This window comes from Taudactylus pleione, unplaced genomic scaffold (assembly GCF_031769625.1).
Source record: "Taudactylus pleione unplaced genomic scaffold, aTauple2 ptg000095l, whole genome shotgun sequence".
Lineage (NCBI taxonomy): Eukaryota > Metazoa > Chordata > Amphibia > Anura > Myobatrachidae > Taudactylus > Taudactylus pleione.
Window position 1 is genome coordinate 17,373,450 of NW_028284497.1, and position 23,584 is coordinate 17,397,033.

Here is a 23,584-nt window from a genome sequence, read left to right on the forward strand (position 1 = left end):
ACATAACTCTTATAACAATCTGTTTCTTTGAACTCCAGCCATTGTTGCCAAGTGGCACAAAACAATGTGATTTGATCATTTGCAGATGGTATTGTATATTCCAGTGGTTCCCAAATTCGGTCCTCAAGGTGCACGATCAGTCCAGGTTTTAAAAATATCCGTAGTTGAATAAAGATTAAAAGGTTAAATCAAAATGACTGAGGTAGTAATTATTTCACCTGTGCTTATGCTTGGATACCCTTGATTCTCAGCAAAATACTTTTTGCATTGAGTAGGAATGCTACACAAGTTTAAGAGGCAGAACTTTGGTCCATCTGGAACCTCCATCCCAAGAAGTCTGCCATGAATGGCCTCTTCCAAAAGGGAGCAGTTCACTATATGTGTAGGAAACTGCCTAGAGTGGTGTTACACCTCCAGGAAAAGATCTTGTGTAAAAGGCTTGACTGTCTGTACCATCTAGCGATGACCTTGTAGTAAGTCTCTATTATACATTAACTACCAACTTAACTCTTCCTCGTGTATTACTTAATTCCCACATATTTGTAAAGTGGGGTAGAGAGCCCAATTGGTTCCCTAATATTTTATCCGTGGATCTATGTCCTAAGTAGGAACACCTAAGTAATGGTGTAGTTGTAAATATTTCCAAAATTCTGACTCGTCTCGGCTTGTATGTCAGAAAATGGCCGAACCCTCGACTAATTCACCAGTTGATTCACCTGTATGACCCCCACTATGGACCATTTGCAGAAATTTAGCTATAGACATACCGGGGTAAATTTGGAGGTGACCAGGAACACTCTTTAAGTGCAGACAGAAGAGAAGAAATTCAATTGAGGCTCCTCAATTATTTCCACCAAGTTCTTAAGTCTAGTAACTAATACAGGTTGAGTCTCCCATATCGACTAGAAGTATTTTGGATATCTGATTTGTCCGTATTTGGAATATATGCATACCATAATGAGATCTTGGGAGTGGGACCCAAGTCTAATTACAGAATGCATTTGTTTTATATACATCTTATATACATAGCCTGAAGGTAAGTGTATACAATATTTTTTTAAATTTTGTGCATCAAACAACGTTTGAGTACATTGAAACATCAGGAAGCAAAGGTGTCACTATCTCAGTCGCACTCAAAAAAATTCTGTATTTTGGAATATTTGGATATGGGAAAATCAACCTGCACAGGGTAATTGTACCCTGGCCATGTGTGTATATCCATGTACAATATCCTGCCTAAGGCGAGGATTTTTCCCTCCCATATGAACCAGCTCTGAACTCTTCGGAATCAGTGGAGGGGTATATGAGTATACAATGTATTTGTCAGATCTTTGGTAGGTTGTTTATTTTGCCTCATTAATACTTCCAAACCAGGATACTCTTTATATCTAGCCAAATTTAATTTGTAAATGTTGACAGATCTTTATTAATCTTGATTCCCATATATTTAAGATGGAAAGAGTGCCATGCAAAGAGGTAAGTATGCTTCAGCCTCTCATATCTTTGGTAGATTAACAGATTCATCACAATCTATTTTGAGTGATTTGTTAAAAAATGTGTTACTCTATTGCTGGTTTGGAAACTCCGGTATGAGGCTACCATACAAGGGAGCAAGGTGACCATGTTAGAGACATTTGCAAGCAGATTGTAGGAAAAGATGATGATATTTATTCTTTCATCCCCAGTGTAAGATCATAGATATTTTAATTAGACCTAATTGACCTCACCATGGTCTCCTTACAGAGACCAAAAAATAACTGTGAAAATGAGTGCCTGGTCACGTTATGTCACATGGATCAGATAGGGCACCATTCAGGTTTTTGTCAGATGGGGAATTATATAGAGCCAATATTCTCTATAGACAAACAGGACCCAGAACGCCAGTCATAACTTTCCAGCCCACTCTGTTGTAGGCCTATTCTGCATCTGTAGACAGTAGAATACACTGAGTGTATCTCTGAGAGATGTGGTGGATGATCTTAGCAGTTCTATAGATGAGGCCCAGGATAACACAACTAATGCTGCCCATCCACTAGGCGATTAAACCTAGCGATGGAGAGATAACGACGGTCGTTATCGCTCCATCGCTTGGTAATCGCCCACAAATCGGGCAGTAAAAGGTTAAAAACCACCAGCGATGCACGCGCCCGCTGGTCGTTTTTAACATCGGGCGATGATTGAACATGACGGTCAACCTGACGACCGCCGTGTTCGGGGATGATTGATCTGCATACACTGAATGTCTGAACGTTCAGTGTATGCAGTTCACCCTGCGGGAGACGACGGCATCGTAATCGTGCCGTCGTCCCCGCATCGTTAAATGGATGGGCAGCTTAACATTTCTAATGTTTTGCAATCAAAGCATATTGCAATTGTTTGTTGTTATAATTAGTGTTTTAGTGTTGACACTGCAAATATTAAGTAAATAATACTGTAACAGTTGCACAGTAGTTAGCATGGACCTATATGTGTGTAGTTTGTATATTTGTGGGTTTCCTCCGGGTTTTGTTTTTTGTTTTTTTTTGTTCTCCCACACGCCAAAAATATTGGTAGGTGTATATAGCTTCTGAAAAAAATTACCCACAGTGTGTCCTATTTAATTTAGAACGTGAATGACTATGTATTCTCTGTACAGTCCTGGGTAATATAATCAGTGCTACGCAAATAAACAATGATTCTAATAACTGGCTACAGCCCCCGTGGTGATGACCAAACTCTGGAATACTGGGAAGGGTTGAGAACCTCTGTACTCCTACTAGTAATTGTGAACAAGGGTCAAAGGTCAAAATTAACTCTACATATCATTAGCCACACCTTGTTTTTCTTTACAAGTTAGGTTACTTTATTTTTATATTAATTTAGCAGATCAACTACTAGGTCAAAGGTCTGGATTAATAAATGCAATAGACTTTGTGTTGGCAAGTTGCTAATAAAGGAAATTATTTTAAAGAAATCTGTTCTAGATTGCTACAAAGTTGCTCCACCAGGGAAAATTATCTTTTATGGAAACCTCTATACTAAACACACTTTTACTGATGTCAGTTTATGGCGAGTCTCTCTGCTAAATCTTGTATCCATGTAAATCTCACTTGTGGCAATATATGATAATTATTTGACTACTTTACAACACTAGAAAAATGAGGCCTAGTAACCTCAACTGGCCAATAAAACTAGAAGTAATAATAACTTCTTTGGATATAAGGTCAGTCTCTCTTTAATGTGGTGTAACAAATTGCATACAAATGTAACATGAGGATTTAATGTACACAGCTCCAGTAAAGAGGTAAATTATCCCACTAGGTATATAGCTCACGCATCCAAATCACAGAGAATAACTAGTAATAGCCAAATTGTAGATAAAACTGTGTTTTATTTGTTTTTCCTTTGCAGTAAGAGCAGAAGAAAAACAAAGGTGATGGAAACCTATTGGCCTACACTAAAAGGGATCACACACATTTTATTGCACATTTTAAGGGTAGCAGACTTGTGGATTCCTATGTATGCAACAGTACTTGCAAAAGCAGTCAATTAAAGAAAAAATCCTAACAAAAAGTTGATTAAATAAATGTACAGAAATCAGTGTGTTTGATCATGTCTTCACTCTATTTTCTTGGCCATTTCCAAACTGATTTTCAAGTGTTACATGAGAAATGACCACAGTGATTTATGCCATTAGGGAAAGCTCGACATTATTTGTGGCTGACAAAAATGCACAAAGCCCCACATGGGAATGTTAAACTGTAGTAAAGGAATATTTGTGAAAGATTAGACAATAAAGACTGTTTCTACTTCAGGGTCCATAGGGGGTCCACAGGGTTGACCTTGGGGTATAGGTTGGGAACCAAATCTGGGCACCACGCAGTTAAAGCTTTTAGCTCCCAGGATGCACTTGGGTCCACTCTCCCTATAACCCCGCCCCCCAGCCAGAGGCACCTCAGTTTAAGTTGGTGCCCGGCCGGAGTTGGGTCACCGTTACTGCAGGGGGGCTGCTTAGCAGCCCCTAAGCTTAAAAGAGTTTTATTTTATTATTTTTTACTACTCTTCAGAGCGGCAGCATCAGACTGTCCAATGGACGTCTGAGCTGCCGCTCCTACACCCCGCCGGCGCTGCGACGCCAGTACAGATCTGGGGATCGCAGCGGTACCCCAGAGTCTGTACTAGCCGGGCTCTGGAGGAATCCCTGGGCTGCTGCCGGATCGACGGGGACAGGTAAGTCGCGTGGTCACCGCTTGCGGTGATCCACGTGTGTATGCAGCCTTATGCCTCCGGTCTCTGGGGACAGACCGGAGGCGCTAGCGGTGGCGGCGGGCTCCCCCTCCATGGAGGCATACCCCGTGTGTCCACAGCCCACCAGGGATTATAGCGGCAGCGGGAGCCGGCATCCCGGGGGGTTAATTGCTAGCCAGGGGAGGAAGCCTTCCCTGTCTAGCGGCTCCTCCCCTCAGCTCAGCGCGCCTTTCAATAATACAGTCTGGCGTCGCTGAGCTGCTTCCTCCGCGGGCCACGCTTCTTCTGAGGTCTCCAGTGGCCATTTTCTCTCTGTGGTGCTGCAGAACTCTTAGGATGTCAGTGAGCCCAGTCCCCCTGCGTACCTGGCCATTTTGGGTGAGTGTACACAGCGCTTATAGCCTTCCCAGACACTGAATCTGGGCAGTTGAATGTAGCGACATTGTGCAGTATATTATATGTCATGCTTATGTATGTATATATATTTTTCTGCATTGTATGTGACTTATGCTAGTGCTGACTGTCTGCTTTTTCTCTCACCTGTCAGTGTATATCTATCCCTTTTCTTTATCTGCCCTAATACAGGTGTACCTGGGGTGGTTCTGAGACCTCACATATATATATTTGTTAATATCTGTGAGGTTTGTCACATACTGTTGCGTGCTGCACGTTGCCATATTTTAGATGGAACTGTGAGTTGCATACGCTGATAATGGGTCCCTGCAGCTAATCTTAGCGTCAGTCAGGACCGGTATGGCGCTGCTTAATATTTCCGTCAAGATAGTCAGATATATCTGACCAGGAGATTGCACACGATACTGCACCCATTATTGCTATCCTGCAAGTCATAGCCTGCAGGAATTAGTGCGGAGGATTTTAACTCAGAAAGGTTTCTGTATGCGGCACCATCTGGTGCGGGGCCCCTTGCACGACCCCCTTAAAGGGCGGTTTATTTCTCAGGATCCTCTCCTTTGAGGATCGCCGGGCGGGCCCCATTGTCGTCACTCGCTTGGAGTTACTTCACCATACTGCCCTTTTGAACTCGGGGTATCTCGCAATTTCTTGCAATTTACCCCTGTGCAACAGACTGTCGCTCCCCGCCGGGGTTTTTCACAGTACATGAATTACCTCCGATACCACATCGGTCTGTCATTCCCCTTGCAGGGATTGCCACAACGGCCACCCAGGTGGATGTCGTTTTATACGAAATACTAATTGGCGTGATATACGCCCTGTGGTTACTGACCAGTGGCTCTGCCGTGAACTGGATGGTATATTCGGCTCTTTCCCTCTCATATGGGGGGAGCCGATTTCAAGTATTATGTCCCTGCTTTGGGGCTGGTAGCCAGGTTCATTCTGGATATAGAGAATGTCGATCCTGCACCTGTATCATACATCTCCCGTTTTCTGCCCAGCGGGTGGATCTCATAGCGGGAGTCTGGCTGTCGCCAGATACGAGGAGTCACAAAGGCCTCCTGTTTCCCATTCCCTGAGGGTCCTCACAAGTAATGGAAATCCCCTTCTGGGATGGATTTGTATGTTAATCATCGGGTTACAGGCATTAATACGCCTCCCATCCCAACCTGGACAGATTTTACGGATCCGTAGGTGGTAACTTTGCCTGAAATCAATGTACTCTTTTTCAGGGCCTGTTGCCCGTCCTACCATGGCCATCGCATGGTGATGCTTTTGTGACGTTTTTCCCCTCCAACACGTCTGAGGTTCAAATATCTTTTGCCGCTCAAATAAAATATGCAGTGGTCATATGTGGGATTACCTCATGGGATGCCGGTCTTCTAACTTTCAGGGTTTCGGCGGCGTCTGTATCCGCCGCAGTACCCTATGGCTGCGTTATGGGAAAGCAGAGGTGCACACTCTTTCCATGGGGAAGTTCTTGTTTGGTCCTGACCTTGACAAGATCGTTGGATCATTGGCAGTATCACTAATGGGGAGATACCGTCTTTAGCTACTCCCACTACATTCGGACTAACTCTGTTAAGTCTTTTTGTCCTCAGGGTCAACCTAAAGGCCTGTTTTTTCCTAGGCTGTAGGCCTCCATGGGGGCCACCATATCCAGTACCGAGCAGTCCTGGACTTCCGGACGACCCTGTTTCTACACCTGAGGATATACCCTCAGCCTGACGGGACAGGTCTACATCTGGGGAATTTCCAGAGTGAGGTTCTGATTCTCAACGGCCTCTCATTGCTCAGGCAGCCTCCTCACAGGCATTGTTACACGGGCCCTTCTTCAGACCTGATCAGGGCCTTACAATCCCAGAAAGCTATACAGTCTTTGTGGTAAGCAGAGCTATTTCGGCCAACCTCACTATCTCAGTGAGGGACTGGTTATTCTACTTTCTTTCTGGGGCGGTGACCGACTGGTCCTCCTTTGCCTATACTCTTGTCTCAAATCCCTGAATCAGATTCCAACGGTGCCTTGACTCAGGTGGAATCGTCCATGCTCCATCATCCGATGTTTGGAACCTGGGGATTTTATGGTATATCCGAGTATTCAGGATACGTACCTACGGGTACATACAGAGCCCTCTCATCAGCATGGGTTCAGGTTTGCTGTGCCACAGCAACACTTGTAAGTTTCGGGCTCTGCCTTTTGGGGCTGTCCTCAACTCCACCGGGGTTTACCAGCTTTATGGATTTTCTGACAGTTCACCTGTTCAGTGTATCCGAATGCTCCTTTCTCTGGACGGTCTCCTGCTTTTAGCAGGATCACCAAGGTACTTTACCGCCAGGTCAGGATAACCGTGGCTTCTTCTCGGCACAGATAATTAGTCAACGGAGAAAAAGTCCTCCCTGCATCCCTCACAGGGTTTTCTTCATCTGGGAGCACTGCTGGATTCTCAGAATCTGAGAATTTTTCTGGCGTAAGACAAGATCTCCACTTTTCAACTTGGAGTGTGCGGATATCTACGCAGTCGACATATGTCATTACTCTTTGTGATGCGCGGTCTACCAGAGTGTCTACCTTTTGGTAGGGTGGAATGTGCTCAGTTCCATTCCAGGCCTTGCCATAATTGACTCCCCTCCAGATGGATCGAGTTTTTTCCATCGGATCGCTGTTCGAACGATGATACTTTCTCCGGAGGCGAGTTGGTCTCTGTCCGGGTGGCTATGGCCATCTCGTCCAGGGTGTTCTTTGCTAAAGACAGTGTCTGGTCCGCATTCGTTTCGGGGCAGTTGGACGTCTGTCGCTTCTGCTCTGCCACTTAACTTGTTGATACTTTAGGCTGTCTTGGACTTTCACTCTGGCCTAACCCATATGTCACGGTAAACCTGAATAGGTTTAGTCCTACAGTGTCACAACAGTGGCTTCCATCTAGGCAACACTGGTAGTTGGGTGGCAATGTCAGGAATGTCACCCATTCTGACGTAGTCCAAGGGTCTTCTCCTGGCCAACTCTGCAGTGTTTATTCCCGGAGCTCTCCATTGGGAAGCGGGCTTCCTCAGCCGTCACGGCGTGCATCCCGGGGACTAGTCTCTTCTCCAAGAGAGGTTTCAACTCCTGGTGAACAGAGGGGGCCTCCCTGAGGGGATTGATCCCCATGGCCTTCTGACTCGATCACACATTACCGGTGTTACAGTCCAGCTCTAGGAGTACTGAAGCTACCTTCAGTGACTCTTTGTCAGTGAAGTGGTCCTTCCACTTTGTGTACCTGTGTCCTCCGGTCTCCCTTCTTCCTCGAGGTCTTCGGAAGTTTAATTCGAGACGGAGGGGCTTTCCTTCTGGGGGCTCCAGGTCGTCCCAGACATCACTGGTACTAAGATTTTCGGAGTCTCCTCATCGATGCTCCGTTCCTACTGCTTCACTATCTGGACCTGTTGTCTCAGGGTCCTTGTTTTTCCCTGGATCTGGATTGCTTGTCTTTAACTGCGCCCCTACTGTGGTCCTCGGGCTTCCCTGGCTCTGTCTTCATTGAGATGTTTAGAGCAGATAGGCCAGACTTTGCTGGGATCTGCCACTGACTGTGGCATACATAATTCTTATGGTATCGTACCTGTCGATACGATCCTCCGGTGTCCAGGATTTCCAGACATTCTGGCATTCCTTCCGGCTGGCTTGGGTTTCACCCTTGGCCTGGCCTTCCTGACAGTGCGGATCTCTACACTGTCGGTATGGTTAAGATATGGAATTGCTCCGCTCTGGTATCCAGTTCATCCTTTGGAGTGTTTTCTGGATTATGCCTCCACTTGTCCTCCCTAGGGACTCCTGGGGAGTTAGTAGTGGTTCTTTGTTCCCTCCGGGGACAGTCAATGGAACCGCTGGTTGTGATAGGCATTACATGGTCTATTGTTTAATCAATCAATCTCTCTCTCTCTCTCTCTCTCTCTCTCTCTCTCTCTCTCTCTCCTCTCTCCCTCTCTCCCTCTCTCCCTCTCTCCCTCTCTCCCTCTCTCCCTCTCTCCCTCTCTCCCTCTCTCCCTCTCTCCCTCTCTCCCTCTCTCCCTCCCTCCCTCCCTCCCTCAGAGTGTCTGAATTGGAAGCGTTCTCATGTGGCTCCCTCTTCTGGAGGGCATCATGTCAGGGTGTGAGTTGCTCTCGCCCTGTGTTTCTTCTTAAAGTAGTTTTTAGGTTCCATATTATTCTGGAACTTATGGTATGGCCATTCAGTTCCCAGTCCTCTCAGCTGGTGTGGCCTCATGGACTGTGGTCCGGCCTCTTTGGCTTTATGTGATCCGTTCAAGTTCCTTATGGTAATCGGACTCCTTATTGGTGGTCTGCGGTTTCTGGTTTTAACAGGAAACGATGGCCGGCCTATAATGAAAGGTTGGCTGGATGGCCTCGTATGTCTTCCTCAGGGGCCTACCCATGGGTGGGCATTTCTGTCGTTGAGGCTTGTTTTTTTCTCGGGCCGTGTAACCCTCGTGGGCGGCTCGTCGTGGCGCCTCGGCTGTTTTGCCTTACTAGGTGTCCACGTGGTCTTCTGTCCATACCTTTTTAAGGTTCTAGGCATTGGTTTCCTTTGCCTCTCAGGATGCTTCCTTTTTGGCGACGGATTCTCCTCTCAGCACAGGAGCGTCCCCACCCTTGGTTGAACTGCTTTGGGACATCCCCAAGGTCAACCACCCTGAAGTAGAAAACAAGAGATATGGTAAGAACTTACCTTTGTTATCTCTGTTTCTACGAAGTCCATAGGGTCCACAGGGCGCCCGCCCTTACGCACCTGGCTTCATATGGGCTGTGTTACTGGTCACTGGTTTCCCGTCTCCTTTTCTGTGAGTATGGTTCTAGAGTGTTCCAGTTTTCTCTCTCTTTTTCTCTCCTCCTCCGGCCTTTTGGCTACTTACAAACTGAGGTGCCTCTGGCTGGGGGGCGGGGTTATAGGGAGAGTGGACCCAAGTGCATCCTGGGAGCTAAAAGCTTTAACTGCGTGGTGCCCAGATTTGGTTCCCAACCTATACCCCAAGGTCAACCCTGTGGACCCTATGGACTTCTAGAAACAGAGATAACAAAGGTAAGTTCTTACCATATCTCGTTGTATGCAGTATAGATTATATAAATGTCTGTATATATAGAGCTAGACAAAGGTGTGTGTGTGTGTGTGTGTGTGTGTGTGTGAATTTTCTTAGTTTCAGCACTCACAAAAATTATTAAAATTGTCCAATCAAAAAGTTTGCAGCCAACTCCTACTTCTGATCCATTACAGATCACATATAAATGCACACTGGTGCAATATCCTAAAACGATGCAGATTTATTCCATAAATAGCACTCCCAAATAAAATGTGACATTGGGTCAAAATCACGTGCAACTCAATATATGTAATTTTATATGATGACTTGTAGCTGTAATCTTTGTTACATAGGCAAGACTGAATGCCAATCAAAAAACTGAATACAAGAGCATATATGTAACACAAAGCATGATTGAACAACTCATAGTTTATCAAGGTGCTTTTTGTTTTTTGTTAAAGCAATTGCGTTAAGCCAATTGAGATGATAAATGCACATCCCAGTGGAGATGATGGAAAACTTAGCTTATTGTAGAGAGAATCCTTCTGGGTAGGAGTCTAATAAGATTGTTCCAAAGGTGTTAAATGAAGTGATTTTATATAACATCGTTTTAACAGAAATAACATAAGCTAGGAATGTAAACTGGTACTAACATTTGTGTCGGGATCTCCCAAGACCAGGGAACCTGAGCCAAACCTCATTTTCCATTCTGATAGTGGTACAAGGAAATGGAGCCCACATCCGCTTGAGATCTTGTACGCTGATGGCATAAAGTAGAAACATGCAAACTTTGTGAGAGTTATCCAGACAATGGGCCTGATTCAGAGATGTACGTTCATCATTTCCAATGTTTCCGGGTCTGTGCCTGCGCAGGACCTGTTGTGCGCATGTGTAGAACGGGTCCTGCGATTACGCTCGCAGACCCCATACAATCCCCAAGCCGCAGCATGATTGACACGCTGTGGCGTTTAGGGGGACGAAGTAGGGGCGTGGCTGTTCACGTGTATAATTATGTATGTGCATACATATACATTTCTATTATTAGTTTGCTATTTTGTTTCATATTTACACAAAATGACCACTTATGTGTGATTAATCCCAATAGAATCTGCGTAAGGCCAGAGTGACCAGACGATTTATTGTTGCTGAAGGACTATATATGAACACTGGAGATATTTGCCCTCTACCTCAACTGGTATGTGAATTATCTTTGTTTAACATAACGATCTTCCATTTGTAGTCATCGCTTTCTAAAAGAACTTCTCTCCAATGTATTTAATGCTGCATTAATACTTGTTTGTCCTTGTCTTTTTTTTTTCTCTTTCTGTTCCTCTGCCTTTTGCAGATGCTATCCAGAATCATAATTTATCATAAACCCCAATGGCAATGGCAAAGGGGATATTTCACCTCTACCACAGGACCCTTTTCTGCACAGTGGGCCTGATATAGAGATTTACCTAAATCTGATATTTATGTAACTTTCCAATGTTTGCAGATCTGCGGATGCGCAGGAACCGCACTGCGCATTTACAGATCTGTTTCTGCAATGACCATCTCAGTGCCCCAAAAGCTAAAGCATAATTGACATGCTGCTGATGTTTTGGGGGCGGTGACAGCAAGCGTTCCAGAAAACTGCTGCCAATGGCGCTTCATTGGTCCCAGCAACATGATTTACCCGGACATCCTGAGTAACCTGAGGGTTACTCAGATGTCCGTTGTTAACGCAGTTAATCCGATGCATCTTCTGACTTGGCAGTGGATCAGAGAAGCCGGCAGGAGGCGTCTTTTTACGCAAGCTGCTTCCTGCTGCATTTACATTTTGTAGCATGGCTGCTGCGTACAAAGATGCAGCGGCTGCCGCAATAGCGTCCATCTCTGAATTAGCCCCAGTGTCTTTAACAGGTGCGCTGCAACATTTTTAGGTTGAGGGGGGCAAAATATAATTTCATTTTGGCATTATGTCTGTATGCATGTGTGTGTGTATAATATGTATATTGCAAAGGGGGGAGTACAAAGGGGAAGCTGAGGGGGGAAGAGGGGAGGAGTATATGAAGTGGGAGGGGTGAAGGGCGCAGGGCTGGTCCCAGGGGAGGGGCTAGCCCACAGTTACTAGCCACTTTAGAGGGAGGAGGGAGTAGGTGGGCAGAGAAGGGCTGTGGAATGGAAATGGTGGAGCAGCTGAAAAGGGAATATCTCCGCAATTTGCCCCATGGTAACCCAGGGCATATACTGGCGCCTTTCAAATGTTTGGGGGAGGGTGGGTCACCCCCTTGCTCCCTCGTTCAAGCGGCTATGATTGGGCATTACAACTTTATTATGAAAATTAAGCAAATAATAAAAAAAATAAATTGTCACACATTGGGGGGAATTAAATTCAGCGCGATGAATAGGAGGGAGCTCCCGCAGCTATTCAATTCAATGCGCTGTTTGCCTTGTCGGGAAGCAGGTAAGTCATAGAATGGCGGTTCTTGCGACTTAACCTGGGTGTTAAGACGCGGTAACCGGGATTCTTCAACTAAAGTGGCGGGCGTGCGGCTGTTAGTGCCGCACTAAGCAGGCAAACAGCTGCACGCCCGGCACATTTGTCAGATTTCTCCTTGCATCCCCAAGGGGGTGCGTGAGGAAATCCTTCAGCCGCCTAAACAGCGCGTTGTATTGAATAGCTGCGTGAGCTCTCCCGCGGCTATTCTACATCGCACTGAATTGAATTCCCCCCATTGAGGACTATTTTGGTGATATATTAAAGTAGATAGCTTTTCACTTTGTGTCCACTTGGTAGGAAAAATAGATAACTATTTAAAAAAAAAATAAAAAAATAAAATCAACTATTGCCAAATGTGTGCTTTTAATCAAGGTCTTTACTATATGAATTGTCTTGTACAATTACTGTTCATATTTCTTTTTTTTTTTTTCTGTTTTCTTTTTTTTTTTTTTCTTTAACACTTTAATGTTTTTTATGGTTTATGGAAAGAGTTCATAATTGAATTTACATTTTAAACCACTGGCCTGTTTTTGAAGTGCATCGATTAAGAAGACCATTTGTGAGAATGAATGCCATTGTATTGTTTGGCACAAACCTATCTCTCAAACTACATTAGCAATGGCTCGCTGCCGACTGCAGTTTACAATATTTCATCTGATGACTCGTAAAGTGCGTAGTGTTTGATTCAGGGGGCAACTTACACAATTAACTTAATAATAAAACCGTTATCAGGAACGTGTCTGTTTACTTGCCCATACCATTCCGAATGATTTGAGAACTATTCTGAGGGCTGTAGCCTTCCATAAACTGATACACTGTTCACTTATATCTTTCTTTAATTGGCGTGCAACGGTTGCCTTGATTCTTAAGGGAGTCGAGGGAAGAAAATGAATAATATAGATTTGCATACATTTCTTTTATGGTTTATGCAGTAGTTATTTAAGGGTAATCACAGGTTGCAAACATTTCCTTTGTTTTTTTTTGTATATGTACTTTAATATATAGCAGCGCTTCTAGACTATTAGAATAATTTAACGGTGTCCTTTAATTCATGTACATTTTTGTGTAAACATTGTGTATTGATGTCTTTGTAAATTGCAGGTTGAGTTAAAATACAAATACAAAATAAGAATATTCCTTGAAGAAAGCCTCTCGTTTGGCGTTTTAGGGGAGCATGGACGAGGAGTCACTGAGCATTTTGGAATTAGTGTAAGTATGATCTTCTGAAGAAAAGCTTTCTGCCACTACAGCAATTTTTTTTAAATGTCCTATTGAGAAATTTTTTTTTTGTCTTCAGCCTACTTAAATATATAGTTTTGTACTTCTACTAAACACATTGCTTTACCTCTCTGCCTTTTTTCACCAAAGCCTCTTCCTCTTGAATACAGTGCAGAACAGCTCTGTTTATGCAGTTATATTCAGTGTACACATTTGACCCATGTCATATTTAAGGGGAGAAATAAATGGTCTAGCTCATGTGAAGACTGGTGACCGTTCTGAAGGAGTCTGAAAAGGAAAAGCATTATATGAAAATACAAAACCTTAAGGCAATTGTCAGAATTAAAGATATTATAAAATTGCAACTCAGCGGTAAACTTCAAGGGGTAATGCTGGATTCTCAGTAGATAAGAGCTCCCACATTAGTTATACTAAAGCTTTATGCTTAAGCTATAGAAAAGGCATGTGTCAGCCCTCTGTCCAACCACGGAATGGTTCAAGTATATTGGTTTTATGTACTTCAGTTATTTCCCAGGGAGTAGTCTCTCATTAATATATTTGGGAATGTTAAATTATATAATTTAAATGTTGGGTCATTACACCACATCTCAGGTTTACTCATTAAATAAAAACTGTACACACCCTGCCACAGTGGCCATCTCTAGATTCCATATTCAGGGTGTCGGTGAGTTTGGACATGGCGAGGGCGATGTGGGGCTACAGTGAAAGGTAAGGCCCCAATTTTAAACTAATACACCCTGTTTACCATTTTATTTAATGCCTAAATCCAAAGAGAATTTCCATTGTAGTTCAAATGGAATTGTTTTTAATCGTTTGTTTTTGTGTGATTATTTTTGTATTACTAAATATTCCAATGGGCAAACTCTGCTGGGACATTTAGTGTCACAATAGTTTATACTCTGTTTTTTAAATATTTTACACTGGCACCCACTGTACATGCAATGCTTTGATGGGCATCGGCACTATTCGCAACGGGTCTGGTTGGCCTTTGGGGTGGGGCTCACTTTTTTTTTTTCACTTTAGCACCATGCTCATCAGGCTGGGGCTGGTTCATGTTATATAAAGGTTATAGTACAGCTTGTTGGTTTTTTTTTTTTTTTTTAAATATGCAGTAAATGGACTTTCGTCTAACTCTTAATTGGTAACTATATGCAGATCTTATACACCCTTTTGTTAACTTTTTTTATTTGCATGCAAAATGCATTCATTTGCAGAGGGAAGGCTCAATACTACAAATAAACAGTAGTAATTAAACACAGCTGACACAATTAACAAAACAGTTTGCAATCAGTGGGGACTGCAAAAAGGGAAACAGTCTAAAGGCCACCATACATCAGTCGACGTATTGTACGATCTTGCGATGGGATCAGAAACTGCAATCCGCTGGTCAGAAATGCCGACCATCAGACATCAGTGTTCTCCAATCAATCAGAGGGTCACTGAAATTATACATAAATTTTACAGATTTGCAAATCACTATCCTATTTTGATTATGATCGGCAAATCTGTGAAATCTAACCTGTTGGATTTTACCAATCCTCCAACTCTGCATCACAGGAACGCACCATCGCGGCAGTCTGTCGCTGGTGTAGGGGCCCTTTACGTACAAATGACAATTTTATTTTTTATTTCATTTCTGTTACAAAGATGAAGTGCAATACATATGAAGGCATCCTCTCTAGTATGAACTGAATGGGATGTCCTATTGACTACAGCAAAGGAAATCCATTTTATGGGCAGTAAATTGCTTTTCAGACCATTTACTTTGTCAAGTAAAATAGTTTAGGCCTAAGCACCGCATGAAATCTGTTACAAAACTGACTTTGTGCTTTTTAGATCCTTCATGTAAATGAACCGGTATTTAATACATGAACCCTAGATGCAAATTCTCGGTTAGTGTACAATAGGTCAGCAGTGCACTCTTCAAAGGTGTATTCTGTAAGTGTGTAATTCAAGGCTGCCAGTATTAATATAGATCCTGGTCAAGTAATACAGATTTATAGCATTATGTATTACAGGTTGAGTCTCCCATATCCAAATATTCCGAAATACAGAATTTTTTTTTACCTTGACTGAGATAGTAAAACCTTTTTGTTTTTTGATGGTTAACTGTACACAAATTTTGTTTAAAGCACAAATTTATTAAACATATTGTATAAAATCACCTTCAGGCTGTGTGTATAAGGTGTATATGAAACATAAACAAATTTCATGTATGTGCGCAAACTTTGTTTGAGCCACAAAATTATTGAAATATCGTATAAAATTACCTGCAGGCTGTGTGTATAAGGTTTATATAAAACATAACTGGATATGGATATGCTGTGTTTAGATTTGGGTCCCATTCCCAATATATTTCATTATGATATGCAAATATTCCAAAATACAGAATATTCCGATATCCAAAATACTCCTGGTCCCATGGGTTTTGGATCTGGGAGACTCAACCTGTATACAGAACTGACCGTCCTATAGTGTTGTCGCTGATTTCCTTTTCAACAAGAAATGCTGGATCTGCTTGTTAACAGGTATTTTCACAGATCAGCTGCCATAACAATGTTTAATTGTCTGTTTAAATCCCGCCTTGAATTTGGCCGATTTTAATAATTTTTTTGTGTGTGTGTAATGCTACATTGAATCCATTGGCAAAGCGTTCTTTATGTGGTGTTGAAAAGCCTCTTGATGATTAAATAAGAACAAAAAAGTAAATTGGTGTTCTGAATTAGTGCTAACATACATGTATGTACATTTTATGGACTGCCAAAAGATGTTGTATTCTTAATCACAAGTCCATGAAATTGTGCACTTGCATTAGTGTGAATTAGTGCATTAATTTGCTGATAGTGTAGTGACAACTTGTGAATCTCTGGCCAAAGTATAATGCGAGTATCAAATTACGTGCTATTCCTCTGCCAAATGACTCCTAATTTACAGTATAAATTGTATTAAACATGGATAAATAGAAGCAGGTGTTTTGTGTGTTGCAAACAACATTTATATCTGATGGGAGGTTTACAGAAAGACTGATCGATAAAACCGTACTATGATGACATATCTTTGACTAGCAACTCTGAATCAGGCCCATAATACATAAAACAAAATGATATCTTATGAGATGCAGAGTTGTACCCCAATAGCATCGCTGCTGAGTCTTTGGACGTAGCAGTGCTAGAATATGGAAATGACACAGGAGGCACCTGAAGAAAGTCTCCTGATTGCTTCATAGATCCGAGTGCTGCATCCAATGGTCGCGATGGCTGCAGTCATCACCCATCTGCATAATGCTGGGTACACACTCGCCGACATATCTGCGGTTCAATTGAACAGCTGGTATATGGTGTGTTCGTCAGCCAGTGTGTACCAGCGATATGTCTTTGAACGGAATCGGTATGTAATGCCGGGATGCCTCTTGTCACAATACTGACAGCGGCATCCCGATGGTTGCTATCCCGCAGCCGCCGGTCTCATAACTACTTCCTGCTGTGTGTACGGGTGGTCAGCCGACCGCCCATACACTTGCTGCAAGGGCCGGCGGTGATTGACAGCTCAACTGGGCGGGCACGTGTAACATCAGTTGTAACATCAGCCACGACAATTGTGCACACTGTATACAGAACATCTGTTCTGCACAGACTGCAGATATATCTACAGATCAATCAAGTATCAGATCAATCTATCAGGTATGTACACAAGTTAAGTCTAATCTAATTGAGAATGGGCGGAGCCAGGAAATCTGCATCGGAAGATGCAGACCATGGCATTGGCACTCCCACTAAATGGAGGCGATACGCCTCCATTTTGGGGACAGATCCCCATCCCCGATATTCCCCGCCTCCAAATTGCTGCAGCATCCAGGCACTATTAGTATGGAAATATTTGACTTAAATGGAATGAATAAGGTAGAAGAAAGATGAACAGCTATGAAATAGAAGGCTGCACATAATGATCCCCACTGTCTAGTGGTATCTGGAGCTGTGTATAGACATACCTGGGGTGCATTGTGTGGCACTAACTACAGTAGTTTTAGGACTGGATTTATAGGAACACAGAATTGATATTGGCGGATGTGAATTTCCATCTCTAGAGGAAATAATGGCCTCCAATATTTGTTTCTCTTATGTGACTGTATTTACCATATAATACAGTTCCACCTCTTCACCAGGGTATAGCCCCATCAGTTATTCTTATCTTCATAAAGACATATGGAAGGGTGGTGAAATGGATGACCGGAGGTATCTGTATCAGCAAGATCTCGCCTTCTGGCACCCATCTGGGACATAGTGCTAGGTTAAATTTAAATGATGGTTTGGGTCACAAGAGCCACCTGGCCCTTTCCTGTTCCAAGTGACTCATTAAGGTTGGATACTTTATATAAGTCACTATATATTTATTTATCACTACATTTAACTAATCAAATATAGTTTAATTAAATGTTTTGTCATGTTATGATAAATACCAGTGGTTGGGCTGTGTGCACTCTAATAAGATAATTGAGGGGACTCCCAAATATGCTTACGATGCACTCTGCCTCACACATACATCTTTAAGTAGCAAACAATACTGCATGCCACACACACTAGAACGGCGCTTTGTGACCTATACCTGGCTGAGCAATCCATTGACCACCTAAAGTGGTGCACAAGGAATGTCCTTGCAATACTGTTCTTTCTAATATGTCCCATCAAAGTGTAACATGACCACGGTACTATACCACTATAGTCGTTTTTCTAATACAATATAAGGGAATCTGTATTTGCGACCACCGGACTGAAGTCCGGCGGATCAAATTTCCGACGCCAGAACGGCAACAGCAGATCCTGACAGGTAAGTTTTTTTTTTTTTTTTTTCACTTTCCCTAACCCTCTTCCCCTCCCAACCCTCCTTTAGGGGTGCTAACCCTATTCTCCCCCTCTAGTGCCTAACCTTAACTTCCCCCGGTAACTGCCTAAACCTAGCCCCCCTCCTGCCCCCTTAACCCTAACCTCCCCCTGGGGGTGCCTAACCCTCCTTTCCCCTAGCCTGACCTTAAGTCTAACCCCACCCCGCCCTCCTCCCCGCGGCTTACCTTCGTTCGGTATGCCTGGCGTCGGGATTTCGTCGGGTGGATAATGATAGGAATTGGGATTTCGACGCCTATCATGAATCCCCTGCGGGATTTGGCAGTCTGGAAGCAGTCGGCCGGCATTTTGACCGCCGGCGTGCTGACTACATACCAATACGAGTCACAATGCTGGACTAGGTAGAGTAGGGCAAACTATTTACAGCTTATTCAGCAGGGGCTATAATAGACTGTGGCGATGAGTCAGCATTAGCCAAACCTTACATTAGCCGTTCATGTAGTAGTGGTATCCTGACCAGGGTTGCACGATTTAAATCAAATGATTAAATCATGATTTAAATCAAAACTCTTTGTGACTGATCATGCTGCCGATATGGCAAAGATGAAAGCAGACCTGGATATTATTGCACATGGATGTTCTTCACACTTAATGAATCTTCTTGCACATGACCTCAGCATGTCAGGAGTTAAGGAACATATCATTGCTATTATTAAGCACTTCAGAAATTAAAACTTTTTAGCAGCTAAATACAAAGAAGCAGGTGGGAAAAGGCTTATACTATCAAGTGACGTACGCTGGAATACTATGGCAGACTGTTTGGAGTCCTTTCTGAAAAACTGGCCCATTCTTGTTAGAGTATGTGATGAAAACAAAGATGATATCCCACAAGACAATATTAACAAAGTTAATAACTTATTAATACTTAATCGGAGTGCTGAAGATTATTTGGATCGACTGAAAGCTGTAGCCCTGGATCGTGCACAAACGTAACTGCACAATCAGTGAAGTTGTGTCGTACAAGTGTGGAAGAAGCTATTAGATGATCTTGAAGAGATTGGACACTATAGCAAGGTAGTAAAGATGGCAAAGGCAAGAGCTAAAATTGCACTCACAGATGCCCACTTGCTGCCTAATCTACTTGATCCTAGGTACAGCGGAAAAAAGCTTAGTCCTGCTGAAATTGAGACTGCTATAGAGTTTGCTCATGCCAATAATCGTCAAAGTATGCCGGTCATCATCAACTTTCGTGCATCCATGAAACCATTTGCACTATACATGTTTGAAGTGGACACTTTACGCCAAGTATATATGTAATAAAAATAGAGTAGTGAGTACAGGCGCCTAACACTTGTATTGCTGCAGATAGGAAGTCACCGCAGTACCACCCTTAGATACTGAATAATAGCCAATAACATAGGTTGTGACTACTGTATGTGTGCACGGTGTTATGATAGAGAACAAATATATAATACTTCCCAAATATAGTAGATATTGCAAATAGATGTCAATAGATGGTATCTCCGTGGACATGAAAAACATCAAACATATGTACACATAGTGTGATATAGTACAAACAAATTTATTTCAAATTCACACTGAAGAAAAAATTAAATTAAATAAAATGAATAGTGTGTCTTACAAGACAAACTTGATAAATCCTTCAATAAGTTGTATACCAAATGTATGAAAAAATGATATGCATATATGATATCCTTTTGTGATATTCAATATAGACTTACCAGAAGTCCCACTTTCTGAGGGCTCGTAGATTTAAAGGTGGAGGTTTTCCGGATAACCTCACGTCAACTCCTCGTCAGGGGGTTTCCTGTGGTGCGAGTCTCACAAGTCAGATGATCCTGCCACCAGATGCCAACGTGTTTCGAGAGCTGCACTCTCTTCCTCAAGCAGCTCTCGAAACGCGTTGGAATTTAGTGGCAGGATCATCTGACTTGTGAGACTCGCACCACAGGAAACCCCCTGACGAGGAGTTGACGTGAGGTTATCCGGAAAACCTCCACCTTTAAATCTACGAGCCCTCAGAAAGTGGGACTTCTGGTAAGTCTATATTGAATATCACAAAAGGATATCATATATGCATATCATTTTTTCATACATTTGGTATACAACTTATTGAAGGATTTATCAAGTTTGTCTTGTAAGACACACTATTCATTTTATTTCATTTTATTTTTATTTTTTCTTCAGTGTGAATTTGAAATAAATTTGTTTGTACTATATCACACTGTGTACATATGTTTGATGTTTTTCATGTCCATGGAGATACCATCTATTGACATCTATTTGCAATATCTACTATATTTGGGAAGTATTATATATTTGTTCTCTATCATAACACTGTGCGCACATACAGTAGGCACTTTACGCCAAGTATCTCCTCTAGCCTGGAGGATGTCCTACGCAGCTCAACTTCGGTTAGACACTTCTGTAGTAAATCTTCTGAAGCAGATGGTCACCGCAGTTTCATCAAGTGCAGGAATTGAAAGGATTTTTTTAAACATACGGTTTTGTACAATCCAAAACACGCAACAAATTGGAAAATGAAAAAGCAGCTAAGCTGGTTGCATGCTACAGAGCCTTTTCTGTTGAGGACAAACATGAGGACGTGGACAAAGACATGTACATATTTGAGTGAAATTCAGAGCCTAATTGTACTACTTGATGCAACTGTTTAGTGTGTATTTATTCTATTACTGTGTTCATTTTGTTACTGTTCTCACTTCAAAAATTGTTTATGTATTACTAAAACAAGGTGTAAACATCTAAAATTAAACCGTTTACTTTTTATTTTTAAATCCGGTTTTTATGCAACCCTGATCCTGACACACAGGTGGCTCCATATATGTTGAATATTATTGCAGATCGCTTGTGTAACAAAATTTGAATCAGCAGTTTTTACTAATGTGGCAGTGACTGACTGCCTCTTACCACTGCATGCAACAACAATGCATGTGAGCAGGTGGACCAATCACAAGCTGCAATTTCTTCTTTACGACTTGAGAGAGTGCCCCTCCCATAGGCTCAATCTGTTCTTGTGAGTCTGAGGGGAAAGTACAGGACTCTGGCATAGGTGGAGCAGTGCATTAGTAAAGATTTTCAGTAGGTGGTACTGTGAATATATAAATATGAAAAGTAATGGTTGAGTAATCTGTCATTCTATTTACTCTGTACTTTAGATTGACGACATTGACTTGATAAGTGCAAATATGGAGAATGCACTAGCTTCCATTGGAGGGTTTTGCTGCGGCCGATCATTTGTTATTGATCACCAGGTATTTACCAGTTTATATCCTGATTATGTCATACGCCAACATATCACAAAAACTTTTGAAAAGCAGATAAAGGTCACACATGGTGTGAAAATGGTTTACATTTTATCAATAATATTTTGTTTTATTGGCCGTTACCATTGATTCTGTTTAATATATGTGTGTGTATGTATGTATATATATATAGATAGATAGATAGATAGATAGAGATATATATATATATATATATATATATATATATAAAAAATATGGGATGTGCAGGCTCGGTTCTACTCGGTTCCGTTCGGTTTTTTAACCGAATCTTATTGGCTATCCAAAACTCGTGACAGCTGAAACCCAATAAGATTCGCTAAAAAAAATGAATGAACCGAGCCTGCACATCCCTAATTTTATATATATATATATCTGTATTCATCCACTGTAACAGCCCAGTGATTTATGTCTGTAATGATTGCACTATTCTAGAATCTCCTGAACTGCATGATTGCTACTTATCTCATAATATTTACAAGCAGGGGTCTTTGAGTTATGGTTCTGAGATCAAATTTAATTTTTGCTTCAAATTTGTACACAAATAATTGCATTTAACGGCGTTAAGCACTTGCAATTCTGGCATCCTCCCCTATGACCATTCCGCAAAGGACCAGCGTTTAAACTCTGTTCTACTGTATTGAATAGGGCTGGGAAGGTATTAAGCTCCCCTTCTGCTTAATGACACTCAGCCTTTCCTATTTTCTGTGGGAAGGCCATGTACATACCAATAAGGAGTGTCCAAAAGGGAGACCACACCATTTATTTCTACATACTAAGTACTTGGAACAAGAGTTTGTTTCTATATCAATACTACAGACATGCTGGTTCCTGCAGCTGGGCACATCGCTATTGTAAACTGGAGCTCCAGCCATATAAGTGCATGCTTTTAAACAAGTGCAAGTTAGGGCTCCAGGTGAATGTATACAACTTTCATTTCATCATGTGTCAATGAAACCTAGACTTCTTGGATTGCGTCTTCTCTCGTGTGTTATCTATTTCTTACAGAGGCTATCTGGCCAAGGCTACTGTTTCTCTGCTTCTCTTCCACCTCTGCTGGCTTCTGCTGCCATTGAAGGTCTTAACATTATGGAGGATAATTCAGGTAACCTATTGCTTTTTAACCATTATTGGATCTGGTGGTCATCAGTGCTGTGACTTAGCATTATTATTCTTTATAAATGATCCGAGTACAGAAAGTCTGTAAAAGTGTCTTTTTACACTTTATGGTATCTAGAAGTTAAGAAATGTCCTTTCTTACAAACAAGAGATAGTATGAGAAGGTAGACCTTCGTGACTCAATCAGTGCGGTTGTTATAAGTGAAAGGGAGGCAGAGGGTAGAAGCAGCTAACCTTACCTCATATTAAAGCATCTGTTCACCCAAACTTCTAGAGGGGTATTCAATATGAAACAAACTTTGCCGTCTATGCGGCTCGAAGTTTTCAATGCACATCGGAGCTTTTGCCGGCGAAAAAGTATCGGGCGCGCCCCCGATTATACCCGTATTCAATATGAAATCGTCCAAAACAGCACCCAGCGAATGTGAAATCAGCGAAAACTTTGCTGATATTTGGGGAAATTACCCTAACACCCCCAAAAAGATGGTCTGACATGGGGGATCACTCTGGATACCCTGGTGAAGATTTTTGGGGTCTTTAAACGGGCTCAATAGCTGCTATTTTGGGGATTTGGGAAGGTGGTGAAGAATAGTATTTAGAAGGTTGTTTTTTTTCAGAAACTAAGTAGTCCCTGCAAATTTGGGGTACTTGAAAATGGGGGTGAGCATATTTAAAAGTTGCTAAAGTGAAGTTTTAAAAAACGTGAAAAATCCACCTGCCGCAAACACCGGCAAAGAAAAAAACACCTGGGGCATACTTGGGGACCCCCTTAGATTGTAGTTCGCTAGTTTTTAACTTAGTACCTCCCAATTTTTTTTTTCGTCCCCAAAATGAAAGTGCTTTTTTTGGGGTCTCCTGAGGTTTTTATTAAAAAATGTTTTGACACATTT

General features: G+C 42.3%; 1 protein-coding gene across 1 annotated transcript in view; it reads left to right on the top strand.

Annotated features, from left to right (window-relative positions):
* SPTLC1 (serine palmitoyltransferase long chain base subunit 1) overlaps positions 1-23,584 on the top strand; it is a 75,023-nt gene that overhangs the window by 41,486 nt on the left and 9,953 nt on the right. Inside the window, exons 8-11 of the mRNA XM_088470040.1 lie at positions 10,802-10,891; positions 13,280-13,387; positions 21,453-21,548; positions 22,584-22,680. Coding sequence (XP_088326166.1) covers positions 10,802-10,891; positions 13,280-13,387; positions 21,453-21,548; positions 22,584-22,680 — 391 coding nt within the window. The remainder of the gene's footprint in view (positions 1-10,801; positions 10,892-13,279; positions 13,388-21,452; positions 21,549-22,583; positions 22,681-23,584) is intronic.